Source organism: Capra hircus, chromosome 12 (assembly GCF_001704415.2).
Source record: "Capra hircus breed San Clemente chromosome 12, ASM170441v1, whole genome shotgun sequence".
Classification (NCBI taxonomy): Eukaryota; Metazoa; Chordata; class Mammalia; order Artiodactyla; family Bovidae; genus Capra; species Capra hircus.
In genome coordinates, this window is record NC_030819.1 from 69,909,244 (window position 1) to 69,927,092 (window position 17,849).

General features: G+C 38.9%; 1 protein-coding gene across 2 annotated transcripts in view; it reads right to left on the reverse strand.

Annotated features, from left to right (window-relative positions):
• LRCH1 (leucine rich repeats and calponin homology domain containing 1) overlaps positions 1–17,849 on the reverse strand; it is a 221,550-nt gene that overhangs the window by 58,921 nt on the left and 144,780 nt on the right. For both annotated transcript variants that reach the window (XM_018056756.1, XM_018056757.1), the window contains exons 4-8: positions 11,763–11,868; positions 6,302–6,438; positions 5,372–5,499; positions 3,773–3,836; positions 439–541 (exon numbers count right to left, since the gene is read on the reverse strand). In XM_018056756.1, coding sequence (XP_017912245.1) covers positions 439–541; positions 3,773–3,836; positions 5,372–5,499; positions 6,302–6,438; positions 11,763–11,868 — 538 coding nt within the window. The remainder of the gene's footprint in view (positions 1–438; positions 542–3,772; positions 3,837–5,371; positions 5,500–6,301; positions 6,439–11,762; positions 11,869–17,849) is intronic.

Below are 17,849 nucleotides of genomic sequence, written 5' to 3' on the forward strand. Positions count from 1 at the left end.
TCAGCTATAGAATAGAGTGCTTAGAGTATCCATGTCAGAGTTTTGAATTTTAAATGAGATCACCTTCACAGATTAGCCAATGCCTGGTGCATATGAATGCTCAATAAACAGTAACTACTGTATTATTGTTGCCATATTTCTACATATTTTAAACATAGCATTTGGAACTTAAAAACAAGCACTTTCACCAGACTTCCCTGGTGGTCAGTGGCTAGGACTCCATGTCCCCAATGCAGCAGTCTAGGGTTCGATCCCTGGTAGGGGAAATGGATCCTGATGCCCCAAGTAAGAGCTTATATGCCACAACAAAATCCTACACGCCACAATAAAGATGGGAGATCCCCAGGTTCTCAACTAAGACAAGTGCAGCCAAATAACTGGACACATGTTGAAAACAAAACAAAACAAGCACTTTCTTCCCATCCTTCCTTCTCAGACCTTGAACTGGGCTAAGGCGATGGCAGGAGTCCTCCTTGGTTTGTTCTTCTTCCATGATGTTTGACATTGGCACATTGAGGCTAACCGTGTCTTCATCAGAAGGCTGAAAAGAAACAAGGCACTGTCTGATTCAAGGGAGAAGCGTTATCAAGGCAGATTAAGAGAATGTTTTGTGATCACAAAAAAAAAAAAGTACTGTGATTCTCACAAACGTAGTACTGACTAAAAGAGACCAACCAAAGGGCAATGCCACTAAAATATAAATTCAAAGATGGGCAAAATTAATCTATGGTGTTTGAAGTCTGGATAGTGGCTGCTCTTGGGTTGGGGGGTGGGTGCATGAGGGGGTCTTCCTGGGTGGCTGGTACAGTTTTGTTTCTCTAACCAGGAACTGTTTGTGTGAGTGTGCTCACTTGTTCAAAATTCGTCAAGCTAACGCACACACACTTCTCAGTACGTACGTTTTGATCTGAAATTTTTTCAGGGACCTGATGATATTTTCTAATCTAAGAGTCAGGACACTGAGAAGGACTGGATAACACCTGATAGAGTAAAGAAATAACTGGAAATCCACTACCAAGCTAGCCCTAAGTCTAATCGATTGCTATTATAGTAATGGTGCTCTGAGATCTGACAACAATACTGATTTACCAAAACTACATTAATAAGGTTTCATGGCGCCAAATACAGAGGGCAGGCAGCCAGCCCCTGAAACATCTCATTTATTTACAGTGCATCTTACACACAACATCAAGCTTCAGTTTAATTCCCTGTTTAGGTAGAGGAAGCTGTCTTAAATATATAAGAAGCTGCTTTAAATATAGTACTTAAAAGGAACATGGGTTCTGTGCAGTTTTCAGAATAATGCTTCTATTTAGTAATCAGACTTAGTTCTCCCTTGGGGTTGTGTTTCCCACAGTAACTGATGAGGCTTGTTCAGATAATCTATGATTCTGTCACGCGTGAAATATGAAGCCTCACGTCTCCGCTTTAGCTTCACTATTTCGTGAAGAGCTTTTCCAATCACAGGGATCAGGAACCCCCACAAGTTCAGGTGACTGTGGCTTGCTCCTAAACTCCCGAGGCCGTGACTTGCACCACATCGTGTTCATCTTACTTTTGGACGTATGCACAGACTGTTCAGAAGCTGGCAGGAAACAAATGTGCATTTCACTCATCACCCAGCTCCTTACTGGGCCTCACGTTTGCTTTCTGCTTGTTTAGCTGAGTGATAAATGCTAAATCAATCTGAGTGACAAATGTTAAAATTAATCGGACAATGGCAACAGCCAAAGAGGGGATGAGGTGTGAATTCTGAACCTCACAAGGAGATGTTGAGCAGGGAGCAAGACTGACTGACCACAGATGATAACATATTCGCCAAATAAAGTGAAAATAGAAAGTTGCATGGAATAATTCAGAACCTTTATCCGTGTCAAACACACATTTCTTAGAGGTGTTCTCAGGTAACGAGACCACAATGTGCAATAAGTAGGAAGGCAAAAAGCCAAGGGGAAACGTGCACACTTCATTCTGCTGAACATAATCCTCTCTGTGGTCCCTCCTTCTAACCCTCCTCCCACCTCTAAAAACTTAGCGACATTTCAAGATATGCATCTAGTTTAAAAGGAGAAAACAAACCCTTGGCCTCCTTTTAGAATATTAGCATCCTACTTATACTAAGTGGGAACAAAAGGATAATGAAGTTCTTTGTTTAATGTTTTATTAATGAACTTAATTATCCTTAGAAGACAGACAAAGGATAAAGCAGAGCCTGTTTTAATTTAATAGAAAATAAGCTCGGGTGAGTAATTTCTGAAACAATGGGCTATTTCAGGGGACTTATGAGTTTTAATACAGCTAAGGGAGTTGAATTAAATAAAACTCACAAAGCAATGTGTTGAGTATTTTTTCCCCCAGGGAACCACAGTAAACTACTCATGTAGGTTCATGAGGGTAATTTCATTTTATTGATATTGGCCTTCTTTTTCTGCCTATAAACTCTTCTTCCTTTTGAAATATTCTATATGAAAAACATTAAGGTATACTAATTTTTAATATATTGCCTTATGAAATATTTTGTGGGAAATAAATTTAAACATCTTAGCTACATATTAAATCTCAAATGCCTAAAGAGAACAGGGAAAAGGCAATTTTCCTGGATTTATATGTACAAAGAGTAAAAATTCAGATTTCTTAGAGTAACTGAGCTACTAATCACATCTTAAAAGAGTATTATCAGTCGCTAAATCATATTTGACTCTTTGCGACCCCGCAGACTGTAGCCCACCAGGCTCCTCCATCCATGGAATTCTCTAGGCAAGAATACTGGAGTGGGTAGCCATTTCCTTCTCCAGGGGATCTTCCTGACCCCAGAATCAAACCCATTTCTCCTGCATCGGCAGGCTATTCTTTATCACTGAGCCACCAGGGAAGCCCTTAAAAGAGTATCACAATGTTTCAGAATTCAATAACCACAAAAACTCAGTGTGTGAGTGGGTATGTATCTGTCGCTCAGTCCAGCTCAGTAAGTTCCCTCAAACAGGGAAGGCATCATGATGTGTGTGTGCGCGTGCACGTGTGTGTATGTGTGTGTGCGCGTGTGCGTGTGTGTGTGAAGGGGTCATGACACATCCATCCCTACCCCAGCTGTCCCTCTTAGCTCTGCTGGTCAAGAAACCTCACGTAATGATTTATTAGTGAAAGAGTTTGGGAACCTAACCAACTACATATAACAAATGTTCTAAATGAGTTATTTATAATCACTTTACAAAGCTCTAGTGTGGGAGGCCTCTTAAGTCACAAATCACCAAACTTTTATCCAATATTATCTGAAAAGAACACAATCTAAGAATTTCCGAAAAACAAATATTGCTGTAAAAATTATGGCTACTCAAAAATGCATTTCCTGTGGGGAACATGCAATGTACATTTGATTGCTTAACATTTATGCAGGCGTATTAACAGCTTTTTCCTAAGTTACTCTGTCATTTAAAAACAAACACTGATATTTATAAAAATACTTCCTGAGTACTTGCACACCACTTAGTCATTTTATAATATTTATTAAGCATGCAAGAATATTCTAGATAATGTAAGGGGGGTGGGAGGAGGGGAAGGAGACAGGGACTCATTCTTGAGACATTTACAAACTATTAAAGATGCAGAAAAAGCTAACAACAGTTAATATGTATAGAACACTTGGAAAATTTCAAATAACTTTCACAGACATTGTCACATGTTCTCAGGCAACTGCCTTTATCCAAGAGTCCAGTGAATGCAAGTAGATGTACCTAGAGGCACAGAAAGGAAAGAATCTGACCCCAAACTTCACCTCTGTGGCAGACAATCGCTTGTCTCCGTTATCACTCCCAACGCCTGAATCAGAATCCTTCTTGCTGGGTTACACGCCATCGATATTGAATTCATTTAGAAAAGATTCAAAATGACAAAGTTCAGAACAACATACATCAACTTATATCAAAGTAATGACTTTGCTTTATAAATTTTTATATTATCCAAAGGCAACAAATCAGTTGACTATTAAAGGATATTAAGACAAGGCTCAACTTGGGCTTCCCTCATAGCTCAGTCGGTAAAGAATCTGCCTGCAATGCAGGAGACTCGGGTTCAATCCCTGGGTCGGGAAGATCCCCTGGAGAAGGAAATGGCAACCCACTCCAGTATTCTTGCCTGGAAAATCCCACGGACAGAGGAGCCTGGCAGGCTACAGTCCGCTGGGTTGCAAGAGTCGGACATGACTTAGCAACTAAACCACCACCACCAAGACAAGGCCCTAATGAAAATCAGATACTTGAATGGTTTGTTGGACAGTTTTTTTATTTGATTAATTAGTTAAATGTATTTTTGGCCTCACCACCAACACATGAGATCTTAGTTCCCTGACTAGGGATTGAACCAGCAACTCCTGCATTGGAAGAGCAGAGTCTTACCACTGGACCACAGGGGAAGTCCCTGTACTGTCTAAAACAGAATGTAAAATAAACTCCTTGTGTCCAGAGTTTCATGGATTTACATTCTACCTGAGTGGCCCGTTTTTTTAAATCCGGTAACAAATTTTCTCATTATATTAATTCTAGCATATAAAAAAGCAAAATCTGTCAGTTGCTCTTACCTCTTATGTTATGAAAAAGTCCTAACTTTCAATAATTCTGTAAACTTTGATCCAGTGACTAAATAAATTTGATAGTATGTTTAAAACAATAAAATAATGAATACTTCTTTTAAGCATTATATAAATGTACCATTAAGGTAGGCTGAGATCTTAAGTCACTGTATTTACTTTTTAGTAAAAAGTTCAGGAAATATTTCTGCAATTAATACATCTCAAAAACAACCTGCATGTCTACAAATGTGTTCAGTGTGAGAATTCTGTTCTCTGAAAATTCAAGGCCCGATTCATGCCACAAAATGGTCAAGGACACACGAAATGACTGTAAAGTTTCCATTCTAAACAGAAAACGTCAAAAACTATGCACAGTGCATTTTTAAAAGACTATTAAAAAAAATAAAGCCTGTACTGTTTCTTAACAATGTTCCAGAAGCACAGTAAAAATTAACTTAGAAAACCATGTCTCAGTTTGGTACATTTGTTCACACTGAACATTTATATTATAGATCTTATTTATAAGGCTATACATAAACAGGTGTGTATATACATGTGCACACACACATAGGCAGCACTCAAGAAGGACTGATTATTGAATTAGGAGAGGGTAGATGAGATTCAAAGATAACAAAATATTATCAACATTATCAATTTTCCCTTTCTCATTCCAAAAGTGGCTGAGACTCTGACGTATAAAACTGTACTGGTTGAGTGAAACAGAAGAATCTGAGGGGTTATTTACTGGGAGTGTGTTGGGCTAAGCAGATTATAAATGGGGCTTCCATTGAGGGCTGTCATACTCACCCGTCTTCCACGTGCTGGTGTAAATGTGGCCTTTCCATGGTGTGGAGATAAAGGGAGTCTGTTGTCTTAATCTGGCATGCTTGGATGCTCAGATACTTGAATATGTGCACTTTGCCCTTGGTGCAAATCTAAGGGAAAATTAATAATAAGTAGCTCCTTTTTTAAAGACAAAACAAAATGCAAACATCAGACATCTCACTCCATATGTCTTAGTTCTTGCAGTTTCACTTTAAGTAATATGTCAACAATGATCACCAAACTTGACGTCTCTAAAACAGGTAAGATTTTTAAGGCAATCATCTCCTCCAAATTCTACCTGAATAGGAAACTGTGCTCAAGAAATTTCTAGTTTCTTGGCAATAAACTGCAAAATTTTAACAGAAATATATTTATATAAAAATAGTATAAAAAGTATGTATGTCATATGACTGACCTAGAAATGTTCCAATTCTGAAAGCATATACATTTAATTTTGTTCTCACATAGTTTAATATTTGAGCTTGAATCTTATCTCTAAATAACTGACAATCATATTTTAAAATGGTCAAACTCCATTTCTCAGCTAACTTTAAAGACTCTTTTACTCCTTTCATAAACTATACACTCCATGAAAAAGTTTCAAACACACGCACAAATGATCAATACAACTGAGTAAGTGAAATAATCAAACATCATAATTCTGGAGCTGCAGTGACCAGAACAGCGAGGCAAATGCTGGTAAACAATCTGATGTCACAGAAGATGACATACTGTAGTCAGATGTACCCGAGGGTTCGGTTTTTAAAAAAACTGTGACTGTTTATGATCATGTCTCACACATCAATTCTGCAGAATACATAAAAAAATGGTTCTGCTTAGAGTTGCTTAGGTGCTATTGATAGCAGACCCCACCGCCCCCATCAGCAACAACTTTGCTGTGAGACCCCTCACCTGTGCTGGAGGAGACTGCAAAGGGTTATTCTCAAGCAGTAATACTTGCAGCTGTTTCATCTCTCTAAAACAAATGGGAATCACGAGCACTTTATTGCAGGAAAAGTCAAACTTTACCAAGGGAAGATCTACTAGTTCTAAAAGAACAGGAAAAAAAAAGAAAAAAAACTCAGAAAGCAACAAGATTAAGTGGCTAAACATTCAAAAAAATTTCTGCTTATCAGGAAACATATCATTTAGCATAATTAAAATCAAGTTGTGCATGAGGAATATACATTATGTTTATATTGCATTGACCAAAAAGTCCGTTTGGGTTTAAGCAAAACTAAAAGACATACTTTTCATTTTCATCAAGAACTTTATTGAACAACATACTCAGTAACCAAACAAACTATTTGGCCAGCTCAATATAACATTTTACTAAAGAAGAGAGGAAAGCTTTCACTGGGGGCCCAAAAGTTTTAATTTATTGTTAGTTCTGATAAGAGCTGCAAATGCTATACATGCACAACATCTATTGTTTAAAAAGGCTTTTTTTTTTCCAGCAAAACAATCACATAAGCCACACCACACCAAGACATGCTTATGTTTTAACTTCCAACTGTTTTCAAACAGCTTGCTAGCTTATGAATAACATGCTAATTATAACATATCCTTATGTATTCTGTGTATGTGGGTTGGCAGAATCTCAGAATGAGTTACTAGAAATATGTTCATGATTGTTTAACACCACTTTAAAAAATAAATGCTATCAAATTTGGAATTTTGCAACAGACCCTGTAATTCTGATTTGATTAGGCTTTATTCTACTGCTTTAAAAGAGGTCTTCTGTAGCTCCACAAACAAGACAGAACATTATATTTAGCATAAAATCCCCACCCAGTGGCAGAGCAAACACTCAGTAATTTCAAGCATTCCAACCGACATTGGCAGCTGCAAGAAACGAACTCAAATATATTCCATAGAGCAAAGAGGCTGAGCGATGCCAGACACGTAGGGTGACACGGGGCAAATCACTAAGATCCCTGTACGAGAGGCGACACAGGGTTCATTTCAGAACGGGCCTCACCATGTTTATTATGAAACCTGGTAAGGGATGATACGCAGTGCTTTCAAATACTCAAGGATTTCTCAAGCAGATGAAGGTCAGGGACTATAAGAAGAAGAGGAACCAAAGGCAGCTACCTTGAGAAAGTATTGCTAATAACACTATCCCTCCACTCCCCCTGTACTGCCTGAGGGTTTTCACATTATTCAGCTAGACTACTTCGTGTTCCACCAACAAAAGCTTAGCGACTGATCCCTTTTCTGAAGTCAAGTTGCTCTCGGTGTGAAGGGACATTCCCTCTTTCATACCTTAGTGAATTGCTCTATATTAAAGGAAAGAGTCATGAAACCGAAATGCTGGCACAGTGGAACAGGATCATTGCTCATCAGCTCCCAAACTCAGGTCCATGATAGGCAGGCAGTTGTGTAAGAGAAACCCAGGCTGTGTATGTTTTTTTATTGGAATATAGTTGATTTACAAAGTTGTATTAGTTTCAGGTGTACAGCAAAGTGATTCGGTTATACACACATATGTATGTATATATAAGACCCTGATGCTGGGAAAGATTGAAGGCAAAAGGAGAAGGGGGCAGCAGACGATGAGATGGTTAGATAGCATCGCTGACTCAATGGACATGAATTTGAGCAAACTCTGGGAGATGGCAGAGGACAGGGGAGCCTGACATGCTGCAGTCCCTGGGCTCACAAAGAGTCAGAAACGACTTAGGGACTGAACAACTACTATATACATATGTTTTTTCAGACTCTTTTCCCTTACAGTTTATCACAAGATATTGAATATAGTTGCCTGTGTTATAGAGCAGGGCTTTGTTGTTTATCTATTTTATATATATAATAGTGTGTATAAGCTAGTCCCAAACTCCTAATTAATCTTCTGGTAACCCTAAGTTTCTTTTTTATGTCTGTGAGTTTATTTCTGTTCTGTAAATAAATTCATTTGTATCTTCTTTTAGATTCCACATATAAAAATGTTATCATAAGGTATATGTATTTCTCTGTCTGACTTCACTAATCTCTAGGTTCATCCATGGTGCTGGGAACGACATTATTTCATTCTTATTCGTGGCTGAGTAATATTCCATCGTATATACACACCACATCTTCTTTATCCATTCATCTGTTGATGGACAGTTAGATTGCTTCCATGTCTTGGCTATAGTAAACAGTGCTGCTGTGAACATTAGGGTGCATAGATCTTTTCTAATCAGAATTTTTGAAATCTAATTCAAGCTGGATGTGTATTTTTTTAAATTGCCCCCAAGGAATTCTCTGCTCAAACCCATCTCTGACCAGTAGCAGGATAAGTGATCTTCCCCAGGCCTCACTTGGCCCAGCTGCCTTGATGAAGTGCTTGGACAGCAGTGGGAGGTAGGCAGGAGGTGAGCCCTGGGACTGCACGGAATCAAGAAACTTAAAAGGAAGAGCTCTTTCCACTTCATTCTGAAAACAGAGCTGAGAATTAGGGGGACTCTACATAAAAAGAGTATCTCTTTGCTGTGACTTCCAGTAATATGAATCCATCTCTCCAGTGGTTGACTCGACTCTCACCAAGTTAGCTTGGCAAATCAGGACGAAGTTCAACCGGACTCTGGCTCTTCAACAAACTGTCACTTAAAATGAAGACTTTTAAGCAAGACTAGAGAGCTAAGCTCATGGAAGATATGGCAGAAGGGGAAAGAAGGTGACTTAAAGTAAAAGATGGTTTTTATAATGACTATTCCTGTTAGTGTCTGTTGGGGACACAATTACCATCTTAGTTTAGGAATGCAAGAACCCGACAGTTTCAGAAGGAAATGGAAGAGAAAATGGTAACTCTGCTCAGAAAAGGTCAAAAGAATAGGAAAAGAGGTGGTAAGAAATAACAAAGAACAATGAATCCCACTGCTCTCTGTCCACTGCAAAGAGAAGCAATGAATGACTCCCTTAACACTCTTGTCTGTTCTGGTCCCAGAAAGTACAAAGTCAGTCTCCCTACTGCATTAGGAAAAACACCATAAAACTGATCTGGGCAGTAAGGCCACAAACGTTTCCCCTCCTCCTCAGATTGAAAGTATATAAGGAGGGATACTAAAGAGGAAAAGTAAATGAGTAAACATTAAAAGTCTTTAAATTCACTGCCTCAGACCATTATCAATGCTCTCTTATTAACAGAGTTCTCCAGAGTGAAGCAAAAAGACACCTGATATTCAGGAAATTATTTTTTAAAAAAAGATCTTCCAGTAAACTAAAGCTTTAGCTCTTGGTGTTTATTAAAATATGGAACCTGAGAAAACAGAACTATGGAAAGCTTAGGAATTTGTAACCGATCTTTTTAGAAGGAATGCTTTTAAGTTAAGAGAGAGCAAGGAACAGTGTCAGGAATAAATCTCTTGATTTTACAGATGCACTTTCTTCCCTCATGTTTCCATTGCAGAAAACGGTTAAATGATTAAATTTTTATAAAAAGAGTTCAATAATTAGTGATGATTTCTCAACAATTAACATAAAAGCTTAAATGAAAGTTTTCTTTAATGCTATGAAAGGTTATATGCTTACAGATTTGCTGTCTATATAATAAGAGTTTTTCCTTTGTACTTGCTGAAACCAAGGAAACAATTTCATCCACTGAAAAGCAGAACTGCATAATGACAAAATGAAAAATCACTGTTTTTATGCCAAGTCATCTCAAATAATAAAGTGATAAGTCTTTATGCTTAGTTTCTAATTTTCCTTCTTTAAAATACTAGTCAGGATGAGAAAGGTGAAGATGGGAGATAACACTTAAAGCAGATGACATTTTATAAAGTTCTTTCCCTTTCATGAGCTCCATTTTCTTGCTGTGAATAACGAAGCTTTTCAAGCCAAAGATCATGAAACGGGAACAGAATAATAAAAATCAGGCAGTTCTAAAATAGCTGTGTGAGGGTCTGATTAACCAAATGCTGACTGTTTCCAAATATACACTTTAGCTTTGAGGTATATTTGCAAGTGTAAATTTGAAATAGGGCATGTCTAGTGTGCTCAAATGAAAAATGACAGAAACCAGTGTCATCTTGGAAAACCAGAGTATGTTCTGGAGAAAGCATTCAACGCCACATTGTTCATCAACTCATCCCTGATTCAGGTCCAAATGAGGATCCCAAAATGTGAAATTCAGATCCAGCACCACCTACAAGGCTGCTTATCAAAGTTCTTAATGGCCTAACACTTCAATATATATATCTTTTTAATTTTTTATTTATTTTTATTATATTGAAGTAAAGTTGACTGACAATTTTTTTGTATTGAGTATCTTTTTACTTGAACTTCAACACAACATCGTATCAGAGGGCACAATATGGAAGCCCAGAGATGCGGAGAAACATTTGCCTGAGTCTGGCTCCTAGGCAGTGCTATCTGTAGGGCTCTGAGTTCCTGCTGTGTCTTTGGGGACTTGAGTCTCTAGAGCCATCCTTGCTCCAGGCTTCAAGAAATTCATCAAAACAACCAGAGCTAGGGGTCCAAATTTCACTTCAGGGAGCACACCCTTGCCTGAAGCATGGATCCAAGACATCCTTGCTCCAGGCCTCAAGAAATTCTTCAAAACCACCAGAGATAGGGGTCCCAACTTCACTTCAGCAGAGGCATACCCTGGCCTGAAGCATGGATCCCAGACACAAGGTGTTTCCTGGATCTGCAGGACCAAGCACAGCAACTGACTGTTGGCTGGACAGTTGAGGACATCAGATGTCCACACCAACAGCAACTCATGTTGCCTCCCAATAGGAGCTGGATTATGTGCCCCCCAAATTCCTATGTTGGAACCGTGACCACCACCCCCCCCAAAGTTCCTCAGAATGTAACTGTATTTGGAGGCAGGCAGGGCCTTTAAAGGGTAAGTGAGTTAATGGGGTTATTAGGGAAGGAGGGTCCTAACCCAATATGATGGGCGTCCTCACAAGAAGAGGAGGTTAGGACACGCACAGCGCGAAGTCGGCATGAAAACGCAGAGAGAAGATGGCCCCCTGCAAGTCAAGGAGAGAGGCCTCTGAAGAGACAAAACTGACCACCACTACGATCTCAGACCCACAGCTTCCAAACTGCAGGAAAATGCATTTCCATTGTTTAAGTCACTCAGTCCTTGGCACTTTGTTATGGGAATCTGAGCAAATTAACCACACACACACACACACACACACACACACACACACACACACACACACGGCTTTATACAGGGGAATGATTTTGTTACTGAAACCCTTGACTAAAATTACAACGTGAATGTAACTTCTCTGTTATCAACATATGAAATTCAAATTATAATTAATATTAACAGGTACACACAAACATGACTGGATTTACCTTCACAAAGGTTATTAAAAAATAATAAAAGTCTTCTGTTCGATTCATTTTTCCCTCTATTTTTATTTTTTACCTTGTGGTAAAACTTTAAGGTAATTTCTTCTGACATTCAGTTCTCGTAGGGATTTCAATTGCCCTATCTGCTGAGGCAGGGCTGTGATCTCGTTGCAGCTGACGTCCTGCATCGCAAACAAAAAGAGAAACAATAAAGGCCTTTCACTGGGAAATCAAGCGTTTCAGGGGAAATCTCCTTAAGGAATTTACATATTAGGATAACTATACAGGTACATTTTTATATTGGTCTCCAGGTCCGAGGCCAAGAGAGGCTTAGCACAGAGAAAAAGAAGAAAGTACGATGCTTTAAAAACATCCCCTGGGGAGAGAAAAGGTGAAAAGAGGCATGTTAGTAGCCTTTGGTAGCTACTCTCAGGCTGCTGCGTTTACGCGCTTCAGTCTTACTTAATTCTCACAACAGATCCATGGGACAATATTACTGGCCTAATATGCACAGATCAGAAAAATGAGGCCCAGGGAAGTTCTGTCCATTGCCGAAGGATTGCAGAGTAAACACTCAGAACCAATTTCCAACCCACTGTTCAGCCACTACCCTACCTCACCAGAGGCTCACAATTTACAGTGTATAACTATGTATAGCAATGCATTGTTTAGATATATTATGTATTTTAAATGTAATTCTTATCAGAAGGCTGAAAACTTTGGACTGGAACATGCTTATAAACATTTACAAGCAAGACTGTGGAGGATGGAGACTGTGTCTTCTCTGCCTTGGAAAAAACAGTACTCCACTGGTAATCAACAAAGGTCCATCTAGTCAAAACTATGGTTTTTCCAACAGTTGTGTATGGATGTGAGAATTGGACTATAAAGAAAGCTGAGCACAGAAGAATTGACGCTTTTGAACTGTGGTGTTGGAGAAGACTCTTCAGAGTCCCTTGGACTGCAAGGAGATCAAACCAGTCAATCCTAAAGGAAATCAGTCCTGAATATTCATTAGAAGTATTGGTGCTAAAGCTGAAACTCCAATCCTTTGGCCACCTGATGTGAAGAACTGACTCATTGGAAAAGCCCCTGATGCTGGGAAAGACTGAAGGTGGGAGGAAAAGGGGACAACAGAGGATGAGATGGTTGGATGGCATCACCGACATGACAGACAGGAGTTTGAGTAAGCTCCAGGAGTTGGTGATGGACAGGGAAGCCTGGTGTGCTGCAGTCCATGGGGTCGCAAAGAGTTAGATACAACTGAGCAACTGAACTAAACTGAATCATTGATTAGAACCACCTCGACATATGCAAAATGGTGGCCATGATATCTTTAATCTTCTATCGTATTATCATCCCCTAATCTCACTCTTCCTCTTGTCCCTGGTTGCTCTGCCCTGCTCTCCACCTTCCTCACCCCAGCTACCCTCTTAGTCCAGACCAGCAGTATCTCTCAGCCAGACACTATAATGGTCTCCCGGTTGTTTGCAAGCATCAAGCTCCTCCTTGGATCCATCTTTCACACAGTCAGTGTGAACTTCACTGTGTCATCCACCAGCTCAAACATCTGCAGCAGCTCCTTAGAAACTCTAGGATAAAGTACCAGGCTCAAAACCGCTCAACTGTTTGCCTCCTCCTGTAAGCCCGCGAGCTCCTAGATGGAAGAGACTATTTCTTAGCTACTTTGATCTCCTGGTGCCAAGCAGAATGCCAGGTAGAAAGTACAAGATCAATAAATATTGGATAAAACGTCTTAAGCTGCTTTACGTTGATGCTCCATAATGCTGAGGTTTATTCTGTCTCTGGCTCAGGAGGCCTCAATATACGCACCAAATTTGTTGCAGATCCTGCTTGGTGTCGCAGAACCATAGGTATATTTGGACTACAAATGATCCGAATGAGATCGAGTCCATAAACATCCCACACCACTGCTGAATCTACAAAAAAAAACTCCCCCTTCACTCCTCCTTTTAGAATGAACAAAGCCTCGTTTCATAATCACTTATATGAGAGGAACTCATTGACCAGTTCCCTGAAACCTCCAGGCTCTGTGTAAGAGCAGGGCTGCACAGAACACAGTGGATCGCTGTCCTCTGATCCCATCTCTTTTCAATATCCTCAGGTGACCTGCCAATTTGTCATGGTCATGAAGGTGTTAAATGTATATCACTTGATGAAAGGAATAACATCACTCCTACTAAAGGCATTTAAGCTGTGATCTATGAAGTCTGGGCACACACTGGAATCAGCCCACCATGCTGTTCTGCACTCAGTAGTCTGACGGGGTAGAGGTGGGGGGCTGGCATGTGATAGTTTAAGAACATTAGATGTTTGATGGCATCATCCCCAAGCTGGCTGTTGCTGCATTGCTTCTGGCCCAGAAAAGTCACACCAAATTTTATGAAAGGCTTCCCTAATGTTTAAAAAAAAAAACAAAAAACAAAAAAAAAACCCACAAGCACATCTGCAGAGACATAAAAGTCTAAGAAAGTAATCACATAAAGGAGATCTAGAGATTGGCTCAGTCGCTCTTACTCCCTCACTGAGTCAGTAAATTATTCTGCCTTTCTGAATATACTTCCATGTATGAGAAGTAAAAAGTGAAATGCCATCTTTTCCCAATTACTACAGCATCTCATCAGCCATAGAAGTCAATAACCAAACCTGTGCAATGAAAGTTTTATCTTTCTTTGCTTCAACCAAGTTACAAATTCGCAAGAAGTACCATTTTAAAATCTAAGAGCCTTCACACAAATGGTACACAGGTGAGCCCTAGAAATATATGAAATTAAATTATTTTATTGGACTCAGGATCAGGCACAGTCAGATTGTTGATGGCTGATAGGAAGGGAAGGTCATGGAGGAAGAATTAGTGAGATTATTTTCCACCTTTAAGGAGAATTTATGATGACATCTGAAATGTTTTTATAAGTCTGTGAGTGATAGCATGAGAAAGATATTTTTGAAGAATATGGGAACTGCAGATTTTTCAATGTGAAACTGATTTTGAGAAGTTTCAAACATAATTTTTAAAAAATCTTTCTCTTAAAACAAGAGAGGTGGGAAGGGCAAGCCAAGAGACACCAGATATATTTAGGCAGCATTATGAAATACTCTCAGATAAAATGCATTTTTATTCTATTTTTTTTTGTGTATACTATATTCATCTTGCACACTGTTGATTACCGCTGGTTAAGTCATGAAATTAAGAGTCTGCTGTTTCCCTAAGCTTCCCTAAATATAGGTAATTTTTCCAACATATATTTCTAAATGGCTTTATCAAAGAAAGTAGACTCCCCTCAGCTATATTTAAATACTTACTTACCAGCAGGGGAAATGCTTTCTTAATTTATTTTTTTAAAGAACTTCACATAATGTTAACAACAAGCTTTTCCTTCTAACTTGCAAGAGAGGACATCTGTAGACCATTAGAAACACAAAGTCCAATTGTCCATTCACATTTTGAAGGGTATATGGTGAAGGTCAAATTATTTTAATAATACTCTGCACTGCCATCAGTTACTTCCTGTTCTGCCAAAATAATGAGGGGAAAGCAAGATAGACTTTTCACTCTTGTATGATCAATACTGCAAAAACTGTGCTAACCTCTTCCTTCTCAGCTACTAAACTCTGCCAGGTTTTAAAGAGGTTATGAATTCTGTCACAAAAATAAAACCACATAGGTAATTATGTCTTAATTAGTTGGGGAATGAGGAGGAGGACAGAGAGGAAAATAGTCTAGATGTTTTTGGATAAGATACTCCAGGTTAGAAACTGAAAAAGCAACATTCCGAGAATAGCTTGGTTCTTTAGAACATGTCTTTTCCCATTTGGTCTAAAAGAAAGTATGTTTTTTGTTTTTGTTTTTTAGGGGGGAGAGTTCACTTTTAAAAGATATGATTTAAAAAATAAATTTTAAAAATAAACATTAATGCCCCATATTGCTTCAGTAGTGATAATTTATCAAGTTATAAGTTCCAGATCCAGTAGCTTCTTCAGATAATCAAATGAATCCCTTCTGAATTGTCTATTAGCCCTAAGCTATGTTTCGCAGAATAATTACTGCAAGCTCCCAGTTCAGTTCAGTTCAGTCACTCAGTTGAGTCCGACTCTTTGCGACCCCATGAATTGCAGCACGCCAGGCCTCCCTGTCCATCACCAACTCCCGGAGTTCACTCAGATTCACGTCCATCCAGTCAGTGATGTCATCCAGACATCTCATCCTCTGTCGTCCCCTTCTCCTCCTGCCCACAATCCCTCCCAGCATCAGGGTCTTTTCCAATGAGTCAACTCTTCGCATGAGGTGGCCAAAGTACTGGAGTTTCAGCTTTAGCATCATTCCTTCCAAGGAAATCCCAGGGCTGATCTCCTTCAGAATGGACTGGTTGGATCTCCTTGCAGTCCAAGGGACTCTCAAGAGTCTTCTCCATCACCACAGTTCAAAAGCATCAATTCTTCGGCGCTCAGCCTTCTTCACAGTCCAACTCTCACATCCATACATGACCACAGGAAAAACCATAGCCTTGATTAGACGGACCTTAGTCGGCAAAGTAATATCTGTGCTTTTGAATATGCTATCTAGGTTGGTCATAACTTTTCTTCCAAGGAGTAAGCGTCTTTTAATTTCATGGCTGCAGTCACATCTGCAGTGATTTTGGAGCCCAAAAAAACAGTCTGACACTGTTTCCACTGTTTCCCCATCTATTTCCGATGAAGTGATAGAGAAACCAAATTACCATATATTTAGCATTATAATATCGTAAGTATACAGAAAGGACCAAAAGCAAAAATCTTAAATGTGTCATAAATATTTACTAAATCTATTCTTTTTGAAACAGAAATGAATCTAATCGTTATGCATTACATAATCACATAAACACTCAAACGCAAGTTTTATGGGCCAGGCAATTTTCTCATTTAGATTAAAAAAACAAAGAACTTCAGAACTTCAGCAATGACTTAAAATACACATATTTTCCGCTGGTTTAATCAAAATGCTCCGAAGCAACCCAAAGAAAGACTTTAGAAGTTAAGATTCTCATTCATCACAACCCTTCTGGGCAATTACCAAAAAAGTCTCTAGAAGGGTTAGATGCGTGTTCAAGATTAAAACATTTTAGCTGACTGACTGCTAGTTGCAAACTTACCTTCAGAATGCAAAATTGACACGGATTTAAAATATTAGCGTAGGTTCAAGATTATTAAAGCAGGAAAGGTTCATTTTCAGAATATAACATTTTTAGAAAGACTAGATCTGTTTTTTCAAGTTGTAACTTTTAATGAAAGCAAACATAATTAAGTGTGACAAGATGATTTTTGGTTACAGAAGGTTTCCAGGGAGACCAGGCTACGCTGCAAAACTACATGTGGTATTCTCATGAGCTATCTTCCCCTGACTCTTGGGTTTTCAAAATCTTAGTGTTGTTATACTATGGCTTAAGCCATATTTTAAAATCTAGCTCTTTATTTAACAGAAGAAAATGTGAACATTCTGACAGGAAATACAAGCTATTAATACTACTGGCCTCCCATCATGTGGCCATGTCCTTTTGTGGAAATGTCTTTTGTGTGACTTCCACTGTGCAACTTGAGGGCAATATCTTAACCTCTCTGTTCCTATGTAAAAAAGAAGAGATGAGATTATAGATCACTCTAATTTCCTTACAACATCAGGAAAACCCTTCTACTACATTAGAAATAATGAAGAAATCTGTTGAAAGATAGATACTTAACTGACTTAGGAGTAATGTCAATTTTGATTTTTTAGCAATCAAAAATCTAAAAGCCTGTAGTAAGAACTTTTTAAAACAAATTGGTATGTTCATTTAAATTCAAAATTTTTTCAAGCAACCTCTGGTATGATAAATTATTACCTCTCAACACTTACTGAGAGTCTCCTTCTAGTATAAAACTCTAGTTCACACCCTTCCACATTCCCACAAACACATACCTCATCCCCCAGCTCTTCATAAGAAATGCAGAGATAGAAGCAACAGAAGGGACCTGGAACAGGCCTTGGTTCTCCAATTTTCTAACAGAAACCAGAGAGGCTGGGAGGCATCTGCAGAGACTATGAAAGGACCTAAGATTTGATTAGACATGAATTCCTGTCTCCATTACATCTACCTCAGAGACGGGAATGCTACACATAAAAATAATG